The sequence below is a fragment of the Chelon labrosus genome, assembly GCF_963514085.1.
Source record: "Chelon labrosus genome assembly, chromosome: 15".
Taxonomy (NCBI): Eukaryota; Metazoa; Chordata; class Actinopteri; order Mugiliformes; family Mugilidae; genus Chelon; species Chelon labrosus.
Genome location: NC_140348.1, coordinates 1,311,491 through 1,334,212, shown reverse-complemented (window position 1 = coordinate 1,334,212; position 22,722 = coordinate 1,311,491). Strand labels below are relative to the sequence as shown.

The 22,722-nt window shown below is 38.2% G+C and overlaps 1 protein-coding gene across 1 annotated transcript in view; it reads right to left on the bottom strand.

Moving 5' to 3' along the window:
- atp6v1ba (ATPase, H+ transporting, lysosomal, V1 subunit B, member a) overlaps positions 1-22,722 on the bottom strand; it is a 33,342-nt gene continuing 10,620 nt past the window's right edge. The window contains exons 2-14 of the mRNA XM_084561678.1: positions 17,231-17,286; positions 16,906-17,004; positions 15,970-16,063; positions 15,255-15,332; positions 13,173-13,312; positions 9,331-9,432; positions 8,102-8,199; positions 7,769-7,892; positions 5,052-5,202; positions 4,505-4,587; positions 4,216-4,320; positions 3,921-4,050; positions 1-1,200 (exon numbers count right to left, since the gene is read on the bottom strand). Coding sequence (XP_084417804.1) covers positions 1,058-1,200; positions 3,921-4,050; positions 4,216-4,320; positions 4,505-4,587; positions 5,052-5,202; positions 7,769-7,892; positions 8,102-8,199; positions 9,331-9,432; positions 13,173-13,312; positions 15,255-15,332; positions 15,970-16,063; positions 16,906-17,004; positions 17,231-17,286 — 1,403 coding nt within the window. The 3' untranslated portion in view covers positions 1-1,057. The remainder of the gene's footprint in view (positions 1,201-3,920; positions 4,051-4,215; positions 4,321-4,504; positions 4,588-5,051; positions 5,203-7,768; positions 7,893-8,101; positions 8,200-9,330; positions 9,433-13,172; positions 13,313-15,254; positions 15,333-15,969; positions 16,064-16,905; positions 17,005-17,230; positions 17,287-22,722) is intronic.

Below are 22,722 nucleotides of genomic sequence, written 5' to 3'. Positions count from 1 at the left end.
TTAACCATAATATTTACAAGCAAATCATATCTATAACAAATGTAAGTAACAGAAACGCCATCTTTGACGTAGATCATGCCAGGAGCCTGACAAATCCCTCATGACGTTGTGATAAAGACCAGAACAGAGGAGTTTTCTCATATAATTTAATTTATTCATGGACACATAAACTCACAAAACCATTACAGTTTCACAACAGATAATTTGTTTCTGCAGATGGGAATGTTTAATATACTCTTATATACTTCGACTTTTTTGCAACACAAATCAAACAACAAAATACAAATAATGTTAACGCCCACTGTGCTTGGAGTAAGGAGATGAAGCAAGAGGACCCAAATGAAAGTAAAAAGAAAAGAAGTAAAATGAAACATACAGTAAACATCTGATCTGTGTTTACTGAGGAAAAGCACAGCAGTTGCCCCAGCTAGTATCATTATGGTGACATGTAGTTCTGTCCTAATTTAGAAAATGTCAATCAATTTGAATCAACATTTCTGACAAGCTCAAAAAAACCCAAACTCACCGAGCTTCACTTAACTGGTTGTGACTGAAGGGGTACTGTATTTGGAGCATTTCCTGTATGCGTATCTCTCTTCAGTGGGAAACCGGTTGTTTGAGGGGGGGTATTACATAACTTTTATTTGGGGAAAAAAGGAAGATCCAGCAGTAACACACCCAAATAAATAAGGACTGATCTAAAATTATAATGATATGTTCACATTTTGCAATCATATTACAACCACGGACACTTTCTATACACAATTTATGGACACTGATACCTACAGTACACCTACAGAAGGGGGAGATTATTGCCCTGTTCTCATTCAGGGTAGGGGAAAAGAGTGTTGGGATTGATTCATGGGAAGGAGATGAACTAGAATAAGAACAATGGAGGAAGAATGGGTGATGTTTGGGATTAATGAAGGTTTGAAAACATCGGTCTACAAGTCCTTGCAAGTGCAAGGCATGTAGAGTGAGGGAAGGAATAAAGATAAAGGAGGGAGGTGGGTAAACAGGCGAATTGGGCTAGAAACAGACCACCATCAATTGTGCCTCAGTGACGAGCTGCAGACTCCCTGGGGTAAAACTCGGCAAGGGTACTCTGAGGAATCCTCTTGAGCATCTCCTTGGGGAAGATTCGCAGCAGCTGCCAGCCGATATCCAGGGTTTCATATACTGTCCTGTTGTCGTACGGTCCTGAGGGGGACAGAACGGCCACAGAGGTGATGGTTACCATCCAAACATGACAATTGGTGCTCTCAGTTTGGAAACGATGTGGAAAAAATTGAAATGTAAACCACACCCATTGAAGTTGTGAAAGAAAACAGGCTGCAGTAAATGAGTCATCATCCACCAGATACATACGTTCAGCAAGGTCAACATCCACTTTCCTTTTAATCTGTTTTGATCTATATCAATGGAATACTGTCTGCCTTCAGGCAACAGCAATGAAAAAAAGAACAGACTGTGTCTAAATCATAAAAGAAACTCTTTGTAGTAATTCATGTTCCTTGCCATGGAACAGGAACGTAAGCAACAAGCATAGAAAGATACAATCATTTTGTTGAGTTTAAAAAAGAAACAAAAGGCTAAAAAATCTTCCGTATTCATTTGTCTAACCTTGGGAGGTCTGCTTTTATTAAAACCACAACCATTTTCTCCACTACAAATATTTTAAATTCAGTAGAGAAAGATTACGTTTTTTTTGTGTGTGTGCTGTATGGCTTTCCAGACATGTGAAATATGACTAATGGTTTATTAAACAAGCTTATTCCCTTTATTAAAAATATCAGTCGTGTCTGTGTGTCTAAACCTGGAGTCAGGACTGTTAGACCATGAGTTTTGTGCATATGAACATAATTTAATGATTCAATGTTTTGAAGTCTCAATTCTATTTTGTCAGATTTTCATTGTGTTTTCACTAGCATCACATTGCTTTGAAGCAGGAGGAATGCTGAGTCATGCATGGATCAATCACACTAATCCAACTAACTGGACTTTGGGGGTCAAACATGCTCAGTACATGTATGTATAGCCTAGTGTAAGTACACCCTTAAGTAATAAAGCCAGTACAAACTGAAAGTTTTAAAGCCACCTTCATTTCCAAATTCATTTTTAAGTTGCTGATTTGAGGTCTTGTTTGCCCCTGCTCTGGCCCCAATTTAGCTTATAATGGCTGTTATTGTACTGAAACCGTTGTTTGGCTACTGTTGTGAGCTGGAAGGAAAAAGGCTAAAAATATTTCTCTCTCCATTTCCAATCTTGTCTTACTGTGATGACTATTCTCCTGTGGAATCCATCAGCGTTGAAAAGAGGAAATCCACAACCATATGTACAGTATTTACCAAGATGAATAAATAGTCTCACCACTTTGTTTAGTCACTTTCAAGAAAAGAAGAACAGAAAAGAAGAACAGAAAAGAAAGAACCTTCATGGATCAATTTTTCCAGGGACAAATGTAAACTCAGGAATAAAACGTGAATGCCACTACCACCCATTTTTTCAAACCAGTATACTGTAATAGTATAGAGCTAAAATAAAAAAGTATGTGCCTAGCATGTCTTATTTGCCTTATTTCAAACAGCCACTTCACATGGACTTTGATCTAATTTCTGTGAGATAATTAAACAAGACATCTGTGGTCTCACGAAGCAGTAACCCATTATGTTGTATCTGCATTCAAAACACCTTACCCAGGCTGTTAATACCTTTTCAGCTTTCCTGACACCAAGGTCAGGTGGACTATGCAAGCACACAGAATCACACACAGGGTTTTCAAAGTCACTGAGTGTCACTGTTTGACACCATGGCGACAGTTTCATTGCTAGCTATGCGATAGCTCCCACACTGCCTAAATAGCACATCTTTTAATATTTCTTTATCTTCTGTCAAACAGTAATCATTTTATTTACCTAATATGTATGCAACATTAGCCACAGTATTACAATAACTCAACTTATTATTATCATTTGAATTTATTAAAATTGTCTTAAATTATTTTTACAGTAACTTAATATTTTATCTGACTAACAGACCAAATCATTAGTTTTATTTAGTATTACAACTCTGCCCCTACAAAGTCAGAGAGCAGTGACTACGCATACCTTAAATATATAAACTTTAAATAAAAACTTTATTCCCAAGCTTGGAAAATATTTCTGACTTTTTTTCCTGATTCGTCTACATAACCGCTGTGCTGCCTGCTCCATCTGGTCTGCCTGTGCACTGTCAGTGTTCTCAATTTTGCTTAACAGCAATAGATTTGTTTTTCCAGTTTGAAAAAAATAAAGGTACAATGTAAAAGTGTCTGAAAAGTGTCAGCGTGTGAGAGTTCTCAGCCCTCATTCTTTGTTTTAATCAAAAGAGTAAGATAGACCCTCAGTACCTACAAACAAGTCAGAGGCTGCAACTACCAGTACTGTTCTAAGCTAGGCTAGTTACTAGCTACTTTTAGCACCATAGTTTTACAAGTGATAAAAGTGAGTTTTACTTTTATTTCTGTATTACAGTTGATATAGCAGTTGTATTACCAAAAAAAAAAAAAATCATGAAAAGTACAAAAACATGAAAGTAATTTAGCAACCCGCTCTTGTCCACGAACCAGAGGGTTGGCGGTTCGATCACGGAGCACGCCACATGCTGAAGTGTCCTTGAGGAATGCTCTCAGTGCTTGGCACTGGTGTGTGAACGTGTGTGTCACTGTGACCGTAAAGACCGTAATGTGTACAAATATAAACATCTGCCATCATATTCTATGGTGTGGTTACATTTCGCAATCGTCAGTCCTGGCCCCAATCACAGTTGTCACAGTACAGAGTGGCCAACATATAGCCACCTAGCTGAATTTCAGTTATTTGTATTATAAACCTTTTCATAAATGGATCAAAAGAAAAACTGTACCATTGGCGTCCTCTTACCCTGAGCAATGAAGTTCTTCTCAAACTTCTGTAGAAACTCCAGGTAGAGCAGATCATCAGAGGTGAGGGCCTCTTCTCCCACCACAGCCTTCATGGCCTGGACATCCTTACCAATGGCGTAACAGGCATACTGCAGACAAGCAGATATTACATATTAAACATCAGTGTGAAAGAAAAATCGATATGAATGAAACATCAATGCTTTTTCCATATACCTTTGTTTATACATTGTGCAGAAGAAATGACTATGTCTCGGATAATAATTTCTGTTGGTGTAATAGGTAAGATTTATTACCAGCTGGTTGGATACGTCAGCATGGTCCTTCCTGGTCATCCCCTCACCAATGGCAGACTTCATCAGACGGGACAGCGAGGGCAACACATTGATGGGTGGGTAGATCTGAAAGCAAAATTTTACACTCTGTGATTCGAAGAATTATTAATAGAAAGAAGCCCTGTGCATGCAGTTGCCTATCATTTTCCATAAGTGTAGTAATCATTTTGTAATTTATTTATTTTTTGTAATAATAATAATAATAATAATAATAATACAAAAATGTCTTTAAATAAGGACAAATGAATACCTGTCTGTTGTGTAGCTGTCTGTCAACGTAGACTTGACCCTCTGTAATGTATCCAGTCAGATCAGGAATTGGATGGGTGATGTCTGGAAGACAGAAAAATGTGTTTACATGTATGTCAGATATCCACCCCAAGACCTTTACTCTAAGTCACTAAATCAAGAAGCGATGAGCCCTTGGGCACACCAGCAGTATTTAGTAAAAGCAGACACAATCACCTCCCCGTGATTTTGTAATGGGGGGATCCTGTTCAACTAGATAGGAGAGGGCTTTTCATACATGTTGCTATGGTAACTGCAGGCATCAAAAATGTCTCCTTATTCCCTTTAAGATACCTACTCCAGTATTTTTTAGACAAGGACTTGCAGAGACATCTAAGCCTTTTAGGAAAATAGAAAAAGTACAGTAAGCATAACCACACTGATATTCAACAAATACACAAAAAAACGCCCTATGCACAGTCATAATTCATGCATGTTCCCTACTAAATTGAAAGCTGTGAAGAAATCACTTTAGTCCAAGCTGTTGAGAGTTTTGCGGCTGCTCTCACCATCATTGGGCATGGTGAGAATGGGGATCTGGGTGATGGAGCCGTTTCTGCCCTCTACTCTTCCAGCACGTTCATAGATGGTGGCCAGGTCAGTGTACATGTAGCCAGGGAATCCTCGACGGCCAGGCACTTCCTCTCGGGCAGCAGACACCTAATGATAAAGAGAGTGGGGGTGCCGTGAGAGTGATTACAAGAACAAGGTGTAGGACGCAACACTGCGAACATATATTTGCATTTTATTTTTGTTAAATCAGAGGAAATGTAAAAAGCTGCATTATTATCTCTTACCACTTCCTGAGAAATTATATGGTTCCTTACTTACTACAGGGCAATACTTTGTACCCAATTCATGATACTCCTACCTCTTTGTAATCTTTGCCTACCAAGTTGAAGCTAAAATTCTGAAAATAATAAGAATATTTGTTTTATACTAGTCCCGACGTTACCACAGATGCTATACTGACTGGAGATCCTGTGCAGATGCAGCAACAGGTCTGCACTGACTTGTAAAGAGTTGTGCATGGGAGTGATCTGAGTTTGAGTCATATGATCAAGGACAACTTATAGACACTAAAAATGCATCAATGGTGGTCTGAATATAAGGAGGAAACATTTCAAGCTTATCTTATGAGAACAAAGACAGACATTCAAATGTATACATGTAATTCAAAGTGAAAGAATTTTAGCTCTTAACTTTATATCAACGACATGTGTCCAAACACTCATATCACAAAATTCTACTGTTTGCAAATATCATGAGGTATTAGCTAAGTGGGTTTGGTCTTAATCCGTGTTAAAGAAAGTCCCATTAATGTATCAATGTCTTGTTTAGGGATTTATGCACTTCATCAAACTCCAGCAGTCCTCATTAGCCAAGACAGAATCATGTCTAAAAAAAACTTTACTCTTGTAAGAGGAAAAGCATAGATTGAAATGGAACATAACTCCAACTACACAGCAAAACTAATGCTGCTCCTTTAGTTTACCATGGATCCATTGGTGGGGTTACTGATGGATCAGTCTCAGTTTTTAAGCAAGTTAAGTATGTTGGACCACGTAAATGTTTAAACCAAATAGCTGAAGACACAGTCATATCAGTTAATCAATTTATAAACGCCACTGTTTAAACATTTACAAAGAATTTCAAGCAACAAATATGATACTGTTGTAGAATACAAAATGTGGTATGCATAGCAACAAAAGGTGACATGTTTCACATTACGCCACGTCTTTTGTTTATAAAATCAAGACGAGTGCACCTTTATCATCTTGAATTCCTGACCTTTCCCAATAGATGGGTTTTAAAACAAAAAAGGAATTATACTAAGCCACAGAAATACATTTGTCTTAAGTAAGACTGTCTTTTTTTTTTTTCTATACACTTCCAAGTAAACAAAGAAAAATATATTCTACAAAACGCTTTACTTTTGAAAAGTCAAGTGATGCTAACTCCTTCATTATGTCCCAGAAGAGGCAAACAGCTGGTCGGAAATGTTCCCTTTCTGTTTCCTGACTCTCTGCAAAAATGACCAAAACCAAATCCTTGTTCCAAAAGTCAAGTGAATATAGAGCAATAGGGAAAAGAAATACATCCCATTCATCCTTGAATTCTAAGGTTGAAGGGCAGGCTACACACTTATGAACAGCAGATTCAATGCAAAACTGAACCTTCTCGTGTGAATAGGAACAGAAGTTAAATGTTAATGTCCTGGCTCTTTGTAAGTGCTGAATTACCCTTCAAGTTGCCCATCAGTCTTAGCTGACTATTGGTGCAGCCGTTCCTGTGTCAAGGCTGTAGACAGCAAATGCAAGGAGGGAAAACGCACATGCATGTGAACCATTTAAAAACCTGCTTTGTGCTGCCAACATATTGAGACAGCAAACTGTACAACATAAAAGGATTATTATAGAGACACAAAAGAGAGAGGAGACAGGGCCCAACTCCTCGCCACAAGGAGAAAGGAGGGCAGTTGGTGGGGGGAGGGGGGCCTTTCCTTTTTAAAGCCGAGCCGACAATAATTAAGTTAAGGTATTTCCTAGAAGAATGAAGGGCATATTATCCTCCCTTTCAGCAAGAAGCTCAAGACTTTAGAGAGTCTATCACCTTTGCGCTAATACTGAGGTGATTTTACATTGATGTGACATGTTGTCGGGCTGCAGCATGGTTTGGTGCTTATAGAGATACTTGAGCCTTCAGAGATTCAGCACGTACTAACATCTACTGAAAATATAGGGTATTACTGTATTACAACACTGACATTTGGACAGTGTGGACTACATAAAATAATGTCATGCAGGAAATGATTTAGGATTTAGAAAGATTTGAAGCATAGGAAGTATAAAACTAAGAAGAAATATTTCAAATTCAGATAGCGTATTAGTGGCACTGATCATGTTCACATTTCCTGAGTTGCATCCTTGAAAGCAGCGTTCAGATGATGACACTGGTGGATTTCACTCATCAGAAGCTTTTTCAAGTAAATCATCTTTTAGCAATTATTCACCCCAATAAATATGACCAAGCCTCAAGTTTCAAGAAAATCATTTCTGACAAAGAGAAAAAAAGGCAACTTTCTGACTGTCATCCCAAACAAAAACTGCACTGGATGTCTCTTTAGTGCTAAAAATTCTGCCTTTACCAGGCAAAAGAGAAGACAGACGCAAGATGGTGCATGGGAAAACAAACAAGTTTAAGATAGGTGAGCTGGTTGTCTTACCTCTCTCAGAGCCTCAGCGTAAGAGCTCATGTCAGTGAGGATGACCAGGACGTGCTTCTCACACTGGTAGGCCAGGTACTCTGCTGTAGTCAGCGCCAGCCGAGGGGTGATGATACGCTCGATACTAATTGGTCACAGAAAGAATAGTAACTTATTCCACTGGACACATAAAAAAAATCTGAATTCATCAAACCGCAAGTGCCCCCTGTATACTTGATCATCAGTCCTTTGGATCGAAGGTAAACATTTATCAGTAAACATAACAGCATCTATGTAGAACATAATTCAGAATCAATAACAAATCAAGCCTCGAAAAACTTGACAGATTCTTACGTGGGGTCATTGGCTAGGTTCAGGAAAAGGCAGACGTTGTCCATTGAGCCATTTTCCTCGAAGTCCGACTTGAAGAAGCGGGCAGTTTCCATGTTGACCTGAGACACAAACGATACAAGCTCTTCAACAGCCCTGACAAATTTTTGATTTAACCATGAGGTATTTTTACTATTCCGAAACATGACTTTTCTTTTACTGATGATTTAAAGAAAAAAAAGACATTGGCCGCGACAATTGCGATTAAATGTCCACTTATCACAAGAGAAAGAGAATCACCAGAGTGTGTGTTCTTCTCTTTCTCTGGGCATTTCGAGTAGCTCTAGTTTCCCAAAATGTATAATGCGTCTGTGTTACAGTAATACCATGATTAAATCTACGTGTCTGTTATATGTATTTGTTGTAGCATTCTTCAAACACAAGAGGATCATTTAGAGAACCATTTAATGTGGTTCACAGAGGGAGCGCTGTCACTCCTGAGAACTCAGAGCCGTCTTTTTCTCTCACAAGCTGCAACACTGATTTCCTAACTTTCTGAAGCCATTCATCATTCAAGGGGACGAAGAAGACGTTCACAATGGAGACTTGAAATGCAAGAAATGTGATATGCCGGTCATTTTATTTATTTTTTTTTTTTAAAATACACAGATTATTCACTGAATATTAAAATGTTTGCCAATTAATGAAACTCAATCAGTTGAAATAAAACAAGACCAGTAATTGACTACAAAGAGTGGTCATTTGATAGGAACTCTGCAGAGGTATACAAACTGGTTTACCATTCAACAGATGCATTGCTGTTGCTTTGTGTGCTATGACTTTAAAATAAATAAATAAATAAATGCATATCCAGTCGCTGACTAAATAAACAATTAGCCTGACTAACCACTGTGGGATAGTGTGTGCACTGATGGAGGTCAAGCCGTTACAATCGGTGGTATTACAGCACAAGGGAGGAGCAGCTGAGGAGCAGCGAATTTGATACCGCAAGGCTGACAGTGTTAAAGGGCCTGCTGAATTAGTAACCTGCCTACATGGCTGGGGGATATGCTCAGAGGTGCAGAAGTAACAAGAGGGAGTGAAAGGTTAAATCACCTGGTGAATAAAAGACAGAAGCAAGGCGGGAAAGAGAGGACAGCGTGTCAGGTCAGGGTTAAGAGGGGGATTAGAGCCACAGATGAGGTGGGTGTGGAAGGGTATAAGAAGCTGAATGATGAGGTTTTTCTGCTTACCCCCATGGCTGCAAAGACAATGGCAAAGTTCTCAGCGCTGTAGTCCATCACATCTTTAGACTTCTGCACCAAGCCGGCCTGGCGACAGATCTGTGCAGCAATCTGGAAGGAGGAAAGGTTGACAGTCAAGAGGCTTTCACACTGACACACCGCTTCAACAAATGTCTACAAGTGTAGTTGACAATCAGTGGTTACACCCTGAAAATTAGATTACAAAATATTTGAATGTAATCAATCATATCTAGCACGCTGTAATAAGAGGAGTAGGCATACTCCTTTAAGGAGTATTTGATGCACCTTATTTCCCATCATTCCAGACTTAGAATTATGTTCATATCAGAATATTAGGTTTGCAAAATATTACAGAAAACGCTGAGTAGCACTGGGATATTCTCCTGCAATTTGTGTTAGTCTTGCTGAATAATTAAAAGACGCCGTCGACTCATGTTTGTACATTGGAATTACAAAAAGAGCTTTAGATTATATCAACAGCAATGATAAGTCTTCTATGCCAATATTGTGGGGAATGATCAAATTTGAGCTACTGTACATTCGAAGAAATAACCTCAAACATAACAAGCATTCATCTATTCTTGGTAAATTGATCTCGATCTGATTTATAGGACAATTTCAACCAGTGCCGGTGATGTTAAGTGGAAAGGATGACATTTCCAGCATTTGTAAGCAAGTCTCATTAGAAGAAAAAAAAACAATAACGTGTTACGTATTAAACATTTTAACTTCTCTACTCTATCTGCGACTGATCTTCTGACTAAAGATGCGCATCTTTAAAAACTATTCAACAATACTTTTCCAGTTGATTTTGATCCTATCACCATATTGATTAAAATCCATTTCTTTAATGACATTATTCAGATAACTTCTCTAGTCTTCATTTAACCCAAAAACCAACAGTAGAATAAAGAAGCTGTATTCTAATTTGCAGAATGAAAGAATTTCACGCTCAACTACATAATGTTGTGGCTGGAGTGTTAATCCGGCCTGACCTCTCCATGCACCCTTAAACTAGGCACCTGGGCTATTGAGGAAACCGCCACATGGATGACCTTTGTCACATGTGCTTAATGGAACGCAGAGTCTGGTTTTTTACACCGTCCCAATGGCACGACAAACTAGTCATCATTAGACAGACAACACACACCATGTTTGTTTGGTTGGGTCTACACTAGGACTCTTTCCATCATACATTTTCAAACTCAGGATGGGACAGTGAATGACAGCTCCTTACGCTCATAGGACAGCAACTGATTGAAGAAAGTGATGCTATGTGAGATTTGCTCAAGAAGTTTTCAGTTACAGTCATATGTTAGCAGCATTATAGTTTGGTTACCACTCTTATAAATACAGATTACAACTTTTGGCCAATTGAAGACTGTGGGAATCATAACATACCATAACGTTATGATAGAAAGTTGTTGAACATGTTGGAAAAAAAAAAATCACTAAAAAGTAGCTGAAGCTGCTATATGCTAATAAGCATGTTCACTAGCAAGCACGGAACTGTGTGTCAGCTGGGGCTGAGCAGGTACTGTACAATCTGTTCAATGCAGAAAATAGCTGCATGCTACTCCTGAACATTAGTCAAGTTGTACATAAACTGAAAACACTGAGTTAAATCAGACCAAAATATTTGGTAGAGCTTATCTAACAACAGAATTTGTGACAATTATCCATGAGTTTGTCGAAAAAAGTGCCATTTTTATACGAGATCATTTTTACCTCCTTAGTTTCCCATTTTTTATCAGGAAAAAGTACAAACATAGTCTTGCTTGCTATGTGAAGGTATAATTTGGACTGTTATAACAGTTATAATGTTTCAGAAGCTATTAAAACATCTCCCAAAATACACAAAGAAATACATTGCCAGGACCTTCTGATAATGGTTTTTCATTGTATGACAGTAACAGCATTACATTCTGTCTGTGAGCACTGACATAGAAGGGACAGTAGGAGTGAAGAGAAGAATACAGGGGTCAACACTGGTTCTAAATCCTATTTTTTTATTTTTATTTTTTTCCCAAGCTGAAGAGCATCAGTAACAGCCAGCAGCCGCTTGTCACTTAAGAAACCTAAATTGTGCGAGAGTGCTGCAGTAGATAGAATCAATCAATATTGTTTTGCCAAATACAATGGAATGGTCTTTGTGGCCATGGGTAATTTTGTTCTATTTTTTTCCTCCTTGGGGTGATTTCCAAAGCTGTTCTACTTTGACCAGTGTACAATGTCAATAACCTCCTTCTGGCTGGAAATAACACATTACATTTCTTTAAGTATGGTCTAATCTTGTTTAATTTCCACTCAGTTTCAATAAAGTTGGGTTTGGTGCACAGCAGTGTAACAAAGTATTAAACAGACACTGGAGCAGGAACTGAAGCTTAATGGTATGTAAGTACACTGTAAAACATTAGGGTTCCATGAAGTTATGTGAACGTTTTTCCATCTCCAACTCCAAATAAACTTAAACTAATCAACTGTCTTGACTTTGTGTCAGTTTTGTGTGTATGGTCAATGTTCAGTTAACTCATGGCTTTAACAGTACTATTAGTACATTATAGTACATTACTATTAGTAATGGTGATACCCTTGAAACAAGGCTCTAAAGAATAGGATTAAACCACGGTATTACAATGTCAGCAAAAATACTGGCATCATAAGGAGTAATGGATGGTGGATGGAAATAATTTAAAAACAAGTCTCAAGTTAAAATAGCAACTAATATATCGTATAGTACAGCTGTTTAGTTGAAATAGTGAACAATTGTTAATTTGACAAAATAAAATTAGTTTACTAGGTTTCATGGATAATGTAACCTAATAAGTTGTTTTAACTCATAGTATCAAGTTGAAACAAGAAATGATCAGGAGTTAAAACTTTTTGAGTTTGGAGTTCAAACAAAGGTTTGAGTTAACTTGCATCTTTAAGGCAGCAGGTTGTACTCACTTGAAATGTTGTGAAATGTGTGCAGTGAGTTTGGGTGAACTGGAATTTTAATGTTTAGGTATCGAGAATATTTTATTATTTTCATTTAAATGTTGCTGTCATTTACACATGTGCAGGTTATTCAGTAATGTTAACTGTAACTTTTGTTAAATATCTGACTTGTATTGTTTAAATGCAAAAAAAAAGGACACTATGTACAAGAAATGAGTAATGAAATTTCACTGTGGGGCCCAAATATATCTGAAAAGGAAGTAAAATGGCCACCATGTGACACAGAGGAAAAACAGCTGACACTCATATGAGCGAGTTGACTCAGTGAAGTTGAACATTTCCATCATGAGACCACCACAGAACTAAAACCTAAATTATATTATCCAAAAGCTGTTAGGAATAAAAATGTATTGTAAATGGTGGATGGATGTTTATTTTTCAAACTTGATTTTCTATAATCCTAAGACAGTATAATGTTCAGAAAGATTTGGAAGATAACAGTCAATGTTTGAGTTTAAACATTTCCTGTGATTTAACAGTCTCCGTGCTATCATAATGTGATAGCACATATGCAACTTTGGCAACTTTTGTGGTGCCACTTTTTAGTTTGAGGGAAAAAAAAAAAAAAGAGTGGCAGCAAGACAAAGCATACAGGTCTACTCAATACTGGACTTGTATTACTACAGTGATATGGAAAGTTCTGTTCAGTTCTGCAACTGCCTTTCTTCAGTATTACTTGGTCACTGACAGCTGACCTGTCTCTGATCAGAAAAAGGCCACGCACCTCGAACAAAAGAGTGAAAGCTTGTGCTTTTGTTGTGACACCTGAGAACAATGTCTGACAAATCAGGGATTGTCTTTCAAGAAATAAGCTGATGTGATAGTCTCACCTCATTGTGGGGCAGCCCAGCAGCAGAAAAAATGGGGATCTTCTGGCCTCTGGCAATGCTATTCATGCCATCTATGGCTGAGATGCCAGTCTGGATCATTTCCTCGGGGTAGATACGGCACTGAGGATTAATGGGCTGACCTAGAAAACACAGGAACTGTTTCAGCTGGAGACTCTGAGAAAACACACTTGAGTCTTATACAGGAGGTAGTCAATAACATAAGAACCCTCATTGAACATAATGATAAAATGATGATTCAGTGCAGTAGCTGTTTATGTTTGTGGTTTGGTGCAAGGTTACCACAGTAAAATATATAAAATATAAAAAAATAGAACTAAACATGTTAAAACACATCTGAATAACATTAATATCAACAAGAACAATATATAAAGAGAAGGACTGTTATACCAAAAGGAAGTGAAACTGCTTGAATGGAAAATGGGATAATAAATTTGATCTGACGGATACGTATCATTTGTATCAAGCTAGCTTACAGTGAGCATCCATTTTCTTCAATAAAACCATTCCACTAGGAGCCACTATTCCACAGAATTGATGAAAAATATTTTCTTTAAACATGTTTTTTTCACGTTTCGCTCACCTGCAGTTTAATAGTGCAAGGACTACAGCTGTATTATGCACATGACTGTCAGGAATGTTGTCAGTTAGGTTCAATTATATATAACTGGTACTGCATACTATATCAACTTGTTCCTTGCTGTTTTAAAGACAAAATAAATAAACTATGCTACATCTGCCCAACGAAAACTGGATACTCTGGTTCCAAGAGGACGACACGTTTTCACTCATCGTTAGTACACACAGCCAACAAATGTCAACACGGATTCCACAAAGACCAGTTACTAAACCACCATCTCGTTTCACAATTTTACAGCCTGACATTATGCTCGTGTTAGCATGATTTTGTTAGGACCAGTGAGGTGTTGGTTTTGCACTAATCAGCCAGTAGAGAGGAACACAGGAGTTTTCTCTCATTTTTGCCTACACAAAGGATGCAGTAGTGATTATTAGGAATGGTTAATGATCATACTGCTGAAAGTGACCTGGAGCGTATACTGTTGCCCTAATATGTAGTCTGCAACAGTGTTTAAACACTGAAAACTGAAAATGTGAGCATTCTGTGTTTCATGTGGGGAATTTTTTTTTCCTCCCCATTTTCAATCTGTGGACCTGTATTGTTGATGCTCAATAAACATATTGAGAAAAAAAAAAAAAAAAAAAAATTTCTACATTTCTGCATAAAAATTACTCTAAGCCCAAGCGAGCAGTTCATGTGAGGAAACCCACCAACATCCCAGAACTGAAGAGGTTCTGTAGGAAAGGGCTAAAATCCCTCTAAGCTGCTGTAGACAACTGATCAGAAGTGATGGAGAAAGTTTAGTTGCTCTTATTGCTGTCATACCAGATACTGAAAACAAGGGTTCACTTACGTTTGCATGTGACGAATATGTACAAATGATTCATTTTCTTGAATAAATAATCACAGAAGCATAATATTTCTGTTTTATGTGTTTGACTGAGCTCTCTTTGTCTATTTTGAGGACTTCCACTGAAGTTGAGTAATTTTTATGCTGAAATGCAGAAAATTCTGAGTGGTGCAAATACTTTTAAACTGCACTGCAGATGGATCACAGGACAGAACACTGGCCAGAATATCTCTATCACTAGTAGATTTTCTGCTGAATCAGACCACCAGCCTTTTCTTCCTTCCCATGTCATCAATGAGCCTAGGGCACCCATGGTCCTGTTGTGAGCTCATTGGTCCACCTCCCATGGACTGCAACTACCACTGGGAACATCCCACCCCTGGGAAACCCAACAAGACCTGGAGACCCCATTCTGACAACTTTGATTTTTTCCAAATACAGCCCTCCCATTGGCAGTTGTTACTGCAACAAAATAATCCTAGAGGGGATAGATGTTATTTACTTCCCCTGCCAGTGATTTTAATGTCAGGGTATACCCAAATGTAAATAAGAAGCATTTTGGTAAAGAAAATTGATTTGGCTAGAAAATGAGTGTACAGAACAAGAAAAAGACAAGAGGTTACAAAGGTCATACCCATAATGTCCAAGTAGTCCTCAGCCAGAACACTGGGTCCACGGTCAATGGGTTTACCTGAGCCGTTGAACACACGCCCTGAAATAGGAAGATATTCTCCTTTTAGCCAGGCACAAATCAAGTATACTATTTTATAAGCAGCTGTTTGAATGCAACCTCCACACAAATCAATTTTAATTACTAAAAACCACAAACAAAATGAACTTCATTAGATGACACTTCCAAATACATCTGATCTTTTCTGTTTTCTCCCAGACTCTTAACAGATATAGTAAGAGCATTTTGATAGCTCTTGTCGAGTCTGGAAGTAACAAGTACAAGTAATTATAAATTCATGGACGTGATTAATGATACTTCAGAAACAAATGCAGGTTTACTTTATGCATCTATTCAAATGTATGTAACCTTGTGCTGTACTGAGATAATCACATTGATTGAGACATTCAAGAACAGTCAAATAAAAGCAATGATTCAGGGTTGTTTTGTTTTTACCAGTTACTGCGTAGACTGAAAACATCAGAAATATTTGCACAGGGGAGAAAAACCAGGAACACACTTGAACTCAACATGCTTTAAAATGTTCATCTTTGTGTTAAAAAGATGCAATGATGCTATGGAAACTGTCTAGCTGTAAAGAAAAACTGAACGGAGGACTTGTTTAGGAATTTTTTCTTTAAGGAATTCTTTAGAGTGCCAACGGTGACTTTGCTCTTACCCAGCATGTCCTCTGACACAGGGGTACGCAGGATATCACCAGTGAACTCACAGGCCGTCTTCTTGGCATCAATGCCTGATGTTCCCTCAAACACCTAAAAAGATTAAAAAAAATAAATTAAAAAAAAGCTGTTTTCCTAGCACACTTGGTTAAGCCTAATCTAAGCATCCTCTTAGCATAGTGTTACCATCGTCACCATGATGGTTAAAGTGATAGCATGGAATGTTGCTAGTTTTTGCATATACAGAATTTGTCATAAACCAATAATTCTGAATAGTAGGGTTAGGGTTAGGGTCAGCAAATACAGCATAGATAGTAATTGCATACACATGGCTTACCATAGATCTGCTCACTGTACATGTATTTATCTGGTGTGTTCATTATGTATTACTGTTGCGACTTGTCATAGTTATTGATAAGTGCTTTGGTCACGGCGCTTTGTTGATGAGTAAGTTATGTTATACACAAGACCGGTCTTGCATGTAAACTGACCTGTCCTTCTAACCAGGAACCATTGAAATCACAGATGGTTTTGATGGACATTAAAACACAGTCACACACATGCATGAGAAGTTTAAATTCCCCGCCCCACAAATTCATTTGTTTTGAAGTAATGTGTTCCTAGTGAACAAATGGAGACACAGAGGCAGAAGAAAAGCAATAAACATTCTCTTGGGTGTGCACCTGACACACAGGCACATGCACTCAAACCTACTCACACATTGTTCTTGAGCTAGATTAGATGTATGGATTGTAATTTCCTTTATTATTTCTTGAATAAATTATTTTAAATACATAAGTTGGTCTGTTTAATGCTGCAAACCTGTTATGTGAAGCAATTCAAAATCTTTTAACCTTTATCAACTATTAAGAGACGCTCAGTATATACATGTGAGTTAGGGTGCCGTTAGTCAGCTGTAATATTCTCTTTCTCACCTGGACAACTGCTTTGCTTCCAATCACCTCCAGGACTTGCCCACTCCTCTTGGTGCCATCCGGCAGGGTCAGGTGAACAATCTCAGCATATCTGGGAAACTAGTTCAAAGACATTAAACACTGTTAAATCAATGAAAGACAACTCCTGCAAACAGAGTGGTGATTTACACTGGTTTGCTGAGTGGCACCGTCTCTAATCCTGATCTCATCAATACATTCTAAATATTAAATTAGAATTCACACAATACATGAGCAGTAAAGTAATAGCCATTAGAGAATTCATTCATAGATATCCAGAATAATAAGGACATCTTAGCAGCCTCACCTTCACATTATCAAGGATCACCAGAGGTCCATTTACACCTGACACAGTCGAGTAGGCTGAAACAGAGGAGAGACACAGTTCATTCATTCATGCCCATTTCCTCAGCTGAAAGCCACCAATCAACATTGGAATAACTAGACTTCCCTACAACCACCACATTATAATCACAAGCTGACCTTTCACAGGGAGATTTAAACAGCTTTCATGCACTTCCAGGCCCAAATGTCAAAGGCAGGCAAATGTCAAGAAAAAAAATGCAGGAAATTCACTTGTGTTCAATTACACCGGGTTAGTTCTGAGCCTTGCAATAACAGAGCACTAAATAAAGGGTCATCATTGATGAAGGTTAGTGAGAATTGCCTGTGGCCTTCGCCAACATAAAACCATAACAACCTCACCAAAATGCACTGAAAGAATATACTAAAACTCAAGGAAAATGATTCAATTCAATTAAGTAATAACAAGTAATAAGTAATCACAAGGTACTTGCAGTATTGTCAAGGCCTTACAATATTAAAAAGTCAACAATGCCTCTTTAAGCAAGCACTTGGCGACAGTGGGGATAAAATGTTCCCTTCAACAAGAAGAATCGCGCACAGAACCAGACAAACGGTGGGCAGCTGTATGCCTTGACAAGATGGGGTGAGAGGAGAGCAGTTAGAGAAAAGATAATAACTGAGAAAGAACACAGAGTGTGTGTGAAAAAGCAGAGAATGGGGTAAAGAGTATACACAAAGGTAATGACATTAAATAATGCCAAAAAAGCATGAAGAGTTAAACAGAGGGTGGTGGAGGAGAGGAGCATGTTGAGCTTGAGCTCATCTTTGGTCAAAGATGGAAAGAATTTCCGCTTACACGTCCTCAAAAATGCCTGCTGATCTGCATGACATACAGGGATAACATTTCTGGTTAGGAAATGCGGAACCTTCTAATTTTGACAGTACTGAGCTGGTAAGAGAAGGCAGTCCATGAGACATTTTTTCTATTGTCTGAGCTGAAGGACATATCCAACTTCAGACATAACGAACAAACAAAAATACAATTTCATCCAAATTTAATGAAAAGTACCTCTACATTTGTAACTACGTTCCTCTTAAGGAATATGTTAAATGGAACTTCAAAATGTTTAAAAAGTAATACTATTACTTGTTACTACGTTGGAGCTCTTTTTCATATACTGACTCCAGCATATAAAAATATATATTGTTGTTTTTTTACTTATGAACAGACATGCAAGTCTATAAGTACCAAGAACACAGAATTAGCAAAGATAAGTTATAAACAGTGCCTACAAAGGAGCACTGACGCATTTATTTTTGTGTGATTATTTGCTCATCTTTTATTCAAATGAGGCAACACCTCAGCTGATTCTAGCAACATGGCTTTAACTTGGGAGCAAAATGCTAACAAAACCCATTAACCCATGGAATCACAAACAGAACATATATAAAAGAAGACGAGAGATGTTTCCAAAAGCACAAGGTCAAATACTATACAACCACATACTTTGCATAAGCAACATAGATATACAACAAGATTTTTCCACAACCTTTTACCCCGTTTTTACATTCAGTCATGTGCCTCCTTTGAGGACAAAGTATACCCTTTTTCCATTTCATACAAATTGACAAACAGCATGCATGGCATTGCAGTACATAACACCTTGCAAGGTTGTTAACCTTGCAGTAGCAGGCATTGAGTAGTAAACATGTAACAGTAACTCATAACACCTACAGCATGCATGCACACAGCACCCAACACCTTCCAGATTCAATACCAGCAGCAAAACAAAAGACAACTGCAGTGGATTCTTGGAGAAATAACTGGAAACCATCAGAAGTTGTTCGGTAGAGACCATCAGTGGAGGAGAGCGATCTCAACCTAATGTGTTCCCTTCTCTGAATGAACCAGAAATGTTTGCTGTGCAGACATGGAAGGGAATTTATGTTTGTGAGGACCACCCCGCCACAGCTGCCCCAGCACATCTGCAGACCTGGTGGGTAAAATGCAAAGACATGGAATTGAAAGTGGAGGGGGGTGGGGGACTGAAGGTGGCAGCATTGTTTCCAGTGGGTTTTCTATCATGGTCTGGTGTTCCTCTTTATGTGTGAACCGTCAATCTCGGGGGTGATATCAAAGGCGCAGGGAAATTAGAGCAGACTGGTACGAACATAAAGCACTAAAGCTTAGCGGGGTGCATCCACTATGCCACTAATTAGGCAGGGGCCAACAAAATAACCTGTCAATGTGCTACAATATTGCAGCCATTTCCCACACACACCTGCATTTCAAACTCTATTATCCAGACAGGGGGAGCGTGTGTACGTGTGTGCGTGCATGTGTGTGCGTGCGCGTGTGGGTGTTGAGGGTAAAATTGGAGGTGGTGGGAGGGTGCAGCAGAGACTGTGAAGAGAGCACGATAAAAGATGGCTCAAGTGTGATGATAAAAACCAAGGGCACCACGGATACAAAAAATACATTTTCCTCTCCAAAGTAAAATGAGTTTTACTCTAAACAGCCTTTATCTCAGTTGTGGCCTCAGGGCCTACATTTTGGTGAATGACTCAAGTTGTCACACACATTTTTCTGTTCTACAAAACCTTGTTTTGCAGCACAAGATGAGGATGACATGTAGTTCATGGATAACCTTTGTTTTCCTCATTTGCCAGTGAGACAAATAAAGCAAGTTCATGGTTTAGTTACCACATTGTAACTGCCAACTACTGAAATGATTCGTTTAAATATGTAAAAATCCAAATTTGCTTTTAAAATTGAATCAGCCTTTGCAGTTACTCTGCCTCCTGTAAAACCACAAGCAGTAATAGACCCTAGCAATATACTTCAGTGTATGTGTCAGCGTTAGGAATCAGCATGTGTGTTTTACTCAGACTGTATATAGATATGGGCAGTACGTCCCCACTTCCTTGCATTGGCCAAATTCACGCTAGTTTCCTGGGGATATGGGCAGCACTATCTTGCGAGTTTGCGGAGTACGATCCGAGACTGGAGCCACCTGGAGATGCGTTATCAGTGACCCGCCCACACTTCCGCCAGACTCACTCACATTTTCGTCTCTCTGCTCTACCTCCACCAGTTACAAAGAAATGTTGGATTACACACTGTACTTATTTATTTATTCGTTCCCACTGTCATGGTCCTACAGGACTCCTTCACAGAGTGGTTGGCATGGCAACTAGTAGCCATCATGATGTCACATCCTGTTTCTATAACGTTGAATAACTGAAACGAAACTAGCTTTTGGAGGTTTAGGTAGTTAATATATTTCTGACGTATACTCTTCGTCAACAACATATTAACTACCTAAAATGACAGGAACCACCCTTGGGAAATATTTGATATGTATTTTAGTGTTTTAGTTCGGCCCAAGTCCCACTGGCTAACATGGAGGAGGCTTCACTTTTGAGGAGCTGTTACATCGTCCTTCATACAGTCTATGATTTTACTAGTCCTGTTACAAAATATAATAAACATCTTTAGTAAGGGCTTAAATTAGAACTTGCTGTTCACATGTGATTCCTGAAATGACTTGCTAATGTCCATCATGCTAGTATACAGCATCATGGCTCTACTGAACATAGCAAGAGGTAATAAATCTAAGCATTCCAACTTTTCAATACAGCTTTAATTTTAACTCTTTAGAGCAGATGTATTTTTCTTGAACTGTAAATCTATATTTTATGGTTGGGTGCCAGATTTATCCAAAGTGTTTATATTGTGTTTAACTCACCCTCGCTGCTTATTCTCTGTTTATTGTACTCAAATATAATAGTAAGAGATTATTGTGCAGTGTCACAGACGCTGATCAAGCTTGCATATAGCCAGACAGCAAAAGTTAAAACACAGAAGTCAGTACAATAATGAGGATGTACATTTACTGATGTAATAAATTCATACATACATTCATACATACAAACCTAAAAGTGTCCATAATATACCTATCCCACACAAGCACAAAACATCAGTACAGCTCTCCCTCTGTTAGTCAGAAAATGCTTTCCAAACTACTCTGAAAACACAATGAAAGTGAATAAACATTTTCAAATAATTGGAATCTTTATACCCAAATCTTGTTCTATCACTATATATTTCTTTATAAAATGTAATTTTAAGAAAGAGCTTTGATAATTCACTGTGAACATCAAACTGTGTGACGATCACATCAACACAGAAATATATAGTGACAGAACAATTTTCCCTTAACCTGCCTCATTTACAGTTAGTATCAAAGCTGACCTTACTTGTAATAAAATATATCCTGTGGCTGTAACAGCCACAAAATGTGTATGGAACTCCTAGACATGTCCTGCAATATGTTGAACATTAGTGTAAAGTGGCAACTCCATGAAGTAGCACCTGAATATTACACCCATGTGTGGATGTAAAACGTTAACTCCAAAACCTGGAGTAGTGCTGTACAATCTGAAAAAAAGCATCACATTCATTCAATACCTACATTACAAGTGCTGTCTAAATTATGGGTGTAAGAAAAAATAAAAAGAACAAGCTTTCAAAGTCAAAAAACTAAAAAACACACACCAGCTGCTAATGGTACCCAAATGCTGCATACAGTCAACAATAAAATGACTCTTAAGTAAGCCTTTCGTTTTGTCAACACTGACGACAGCAAAATTTGGTTTGGAAAAAATGAATTGGAATAGCCACTGGACAAAGGCTCGGCATTTACATTCATTCAAGCTCCACAGGGATGCTGGTACGCTGTCAAACACAGTGATTCTGTTGATAGGAAGGCAGTTAAAATCAAAGTCAACTTGTTATGAATTAACGCATTGTACGCGTTTAATAAAATTAGCCTGATGTCAGCCTAGCTTTCAAGGACAACCCTGCTAGCATGGAATGATATTTAGACAGTATCAAACAATTAGCAGTCAAAATGTCTATGAATAATTAAAACTGTTATTCTGATTTGAAAACTATTACTACTATTGAGGGTTTCAGCATTCCAATTGAAGTGATGTAATTGGTGATGTAATGTGATGTAATTTCACTCTTGATACCTTCACTTTTGGTAAACAGAGATGGCAGGTATGAAACAGGCAACATTTAATTCTGTTACAATACTTATATTTTGCCAACTACCTGACGAAATGAGCAACAAAGTACATCGTCAATTTGTACTTCCTACAAGTTGAAGTGTTTCTAAAACTCATCCCTTAAAACAAATATATGGACAACTTGGTGGCACAAAGTCTGAAGTGTGTACAATCTTTGAGTGAGTGGGATTAAAGGCCCAACCCTGGCCGTATATAGTAGCCCATCTTTCTATGAAAGGAAAAGAAAGATAGGACAGTTCAAGGTACCCTCTTATGTATAACTATAACAATAAAAAAAGTGGTTTGCTCTCTCATTTCACAAGGTAACGACCGCTCAATGGGCTATACGTTCATGAGGTGTGAAGTAGCAACATTTCCCATTAGGTTTGGAAAACTTTCTCCACCCCTCTTTTGCTACTT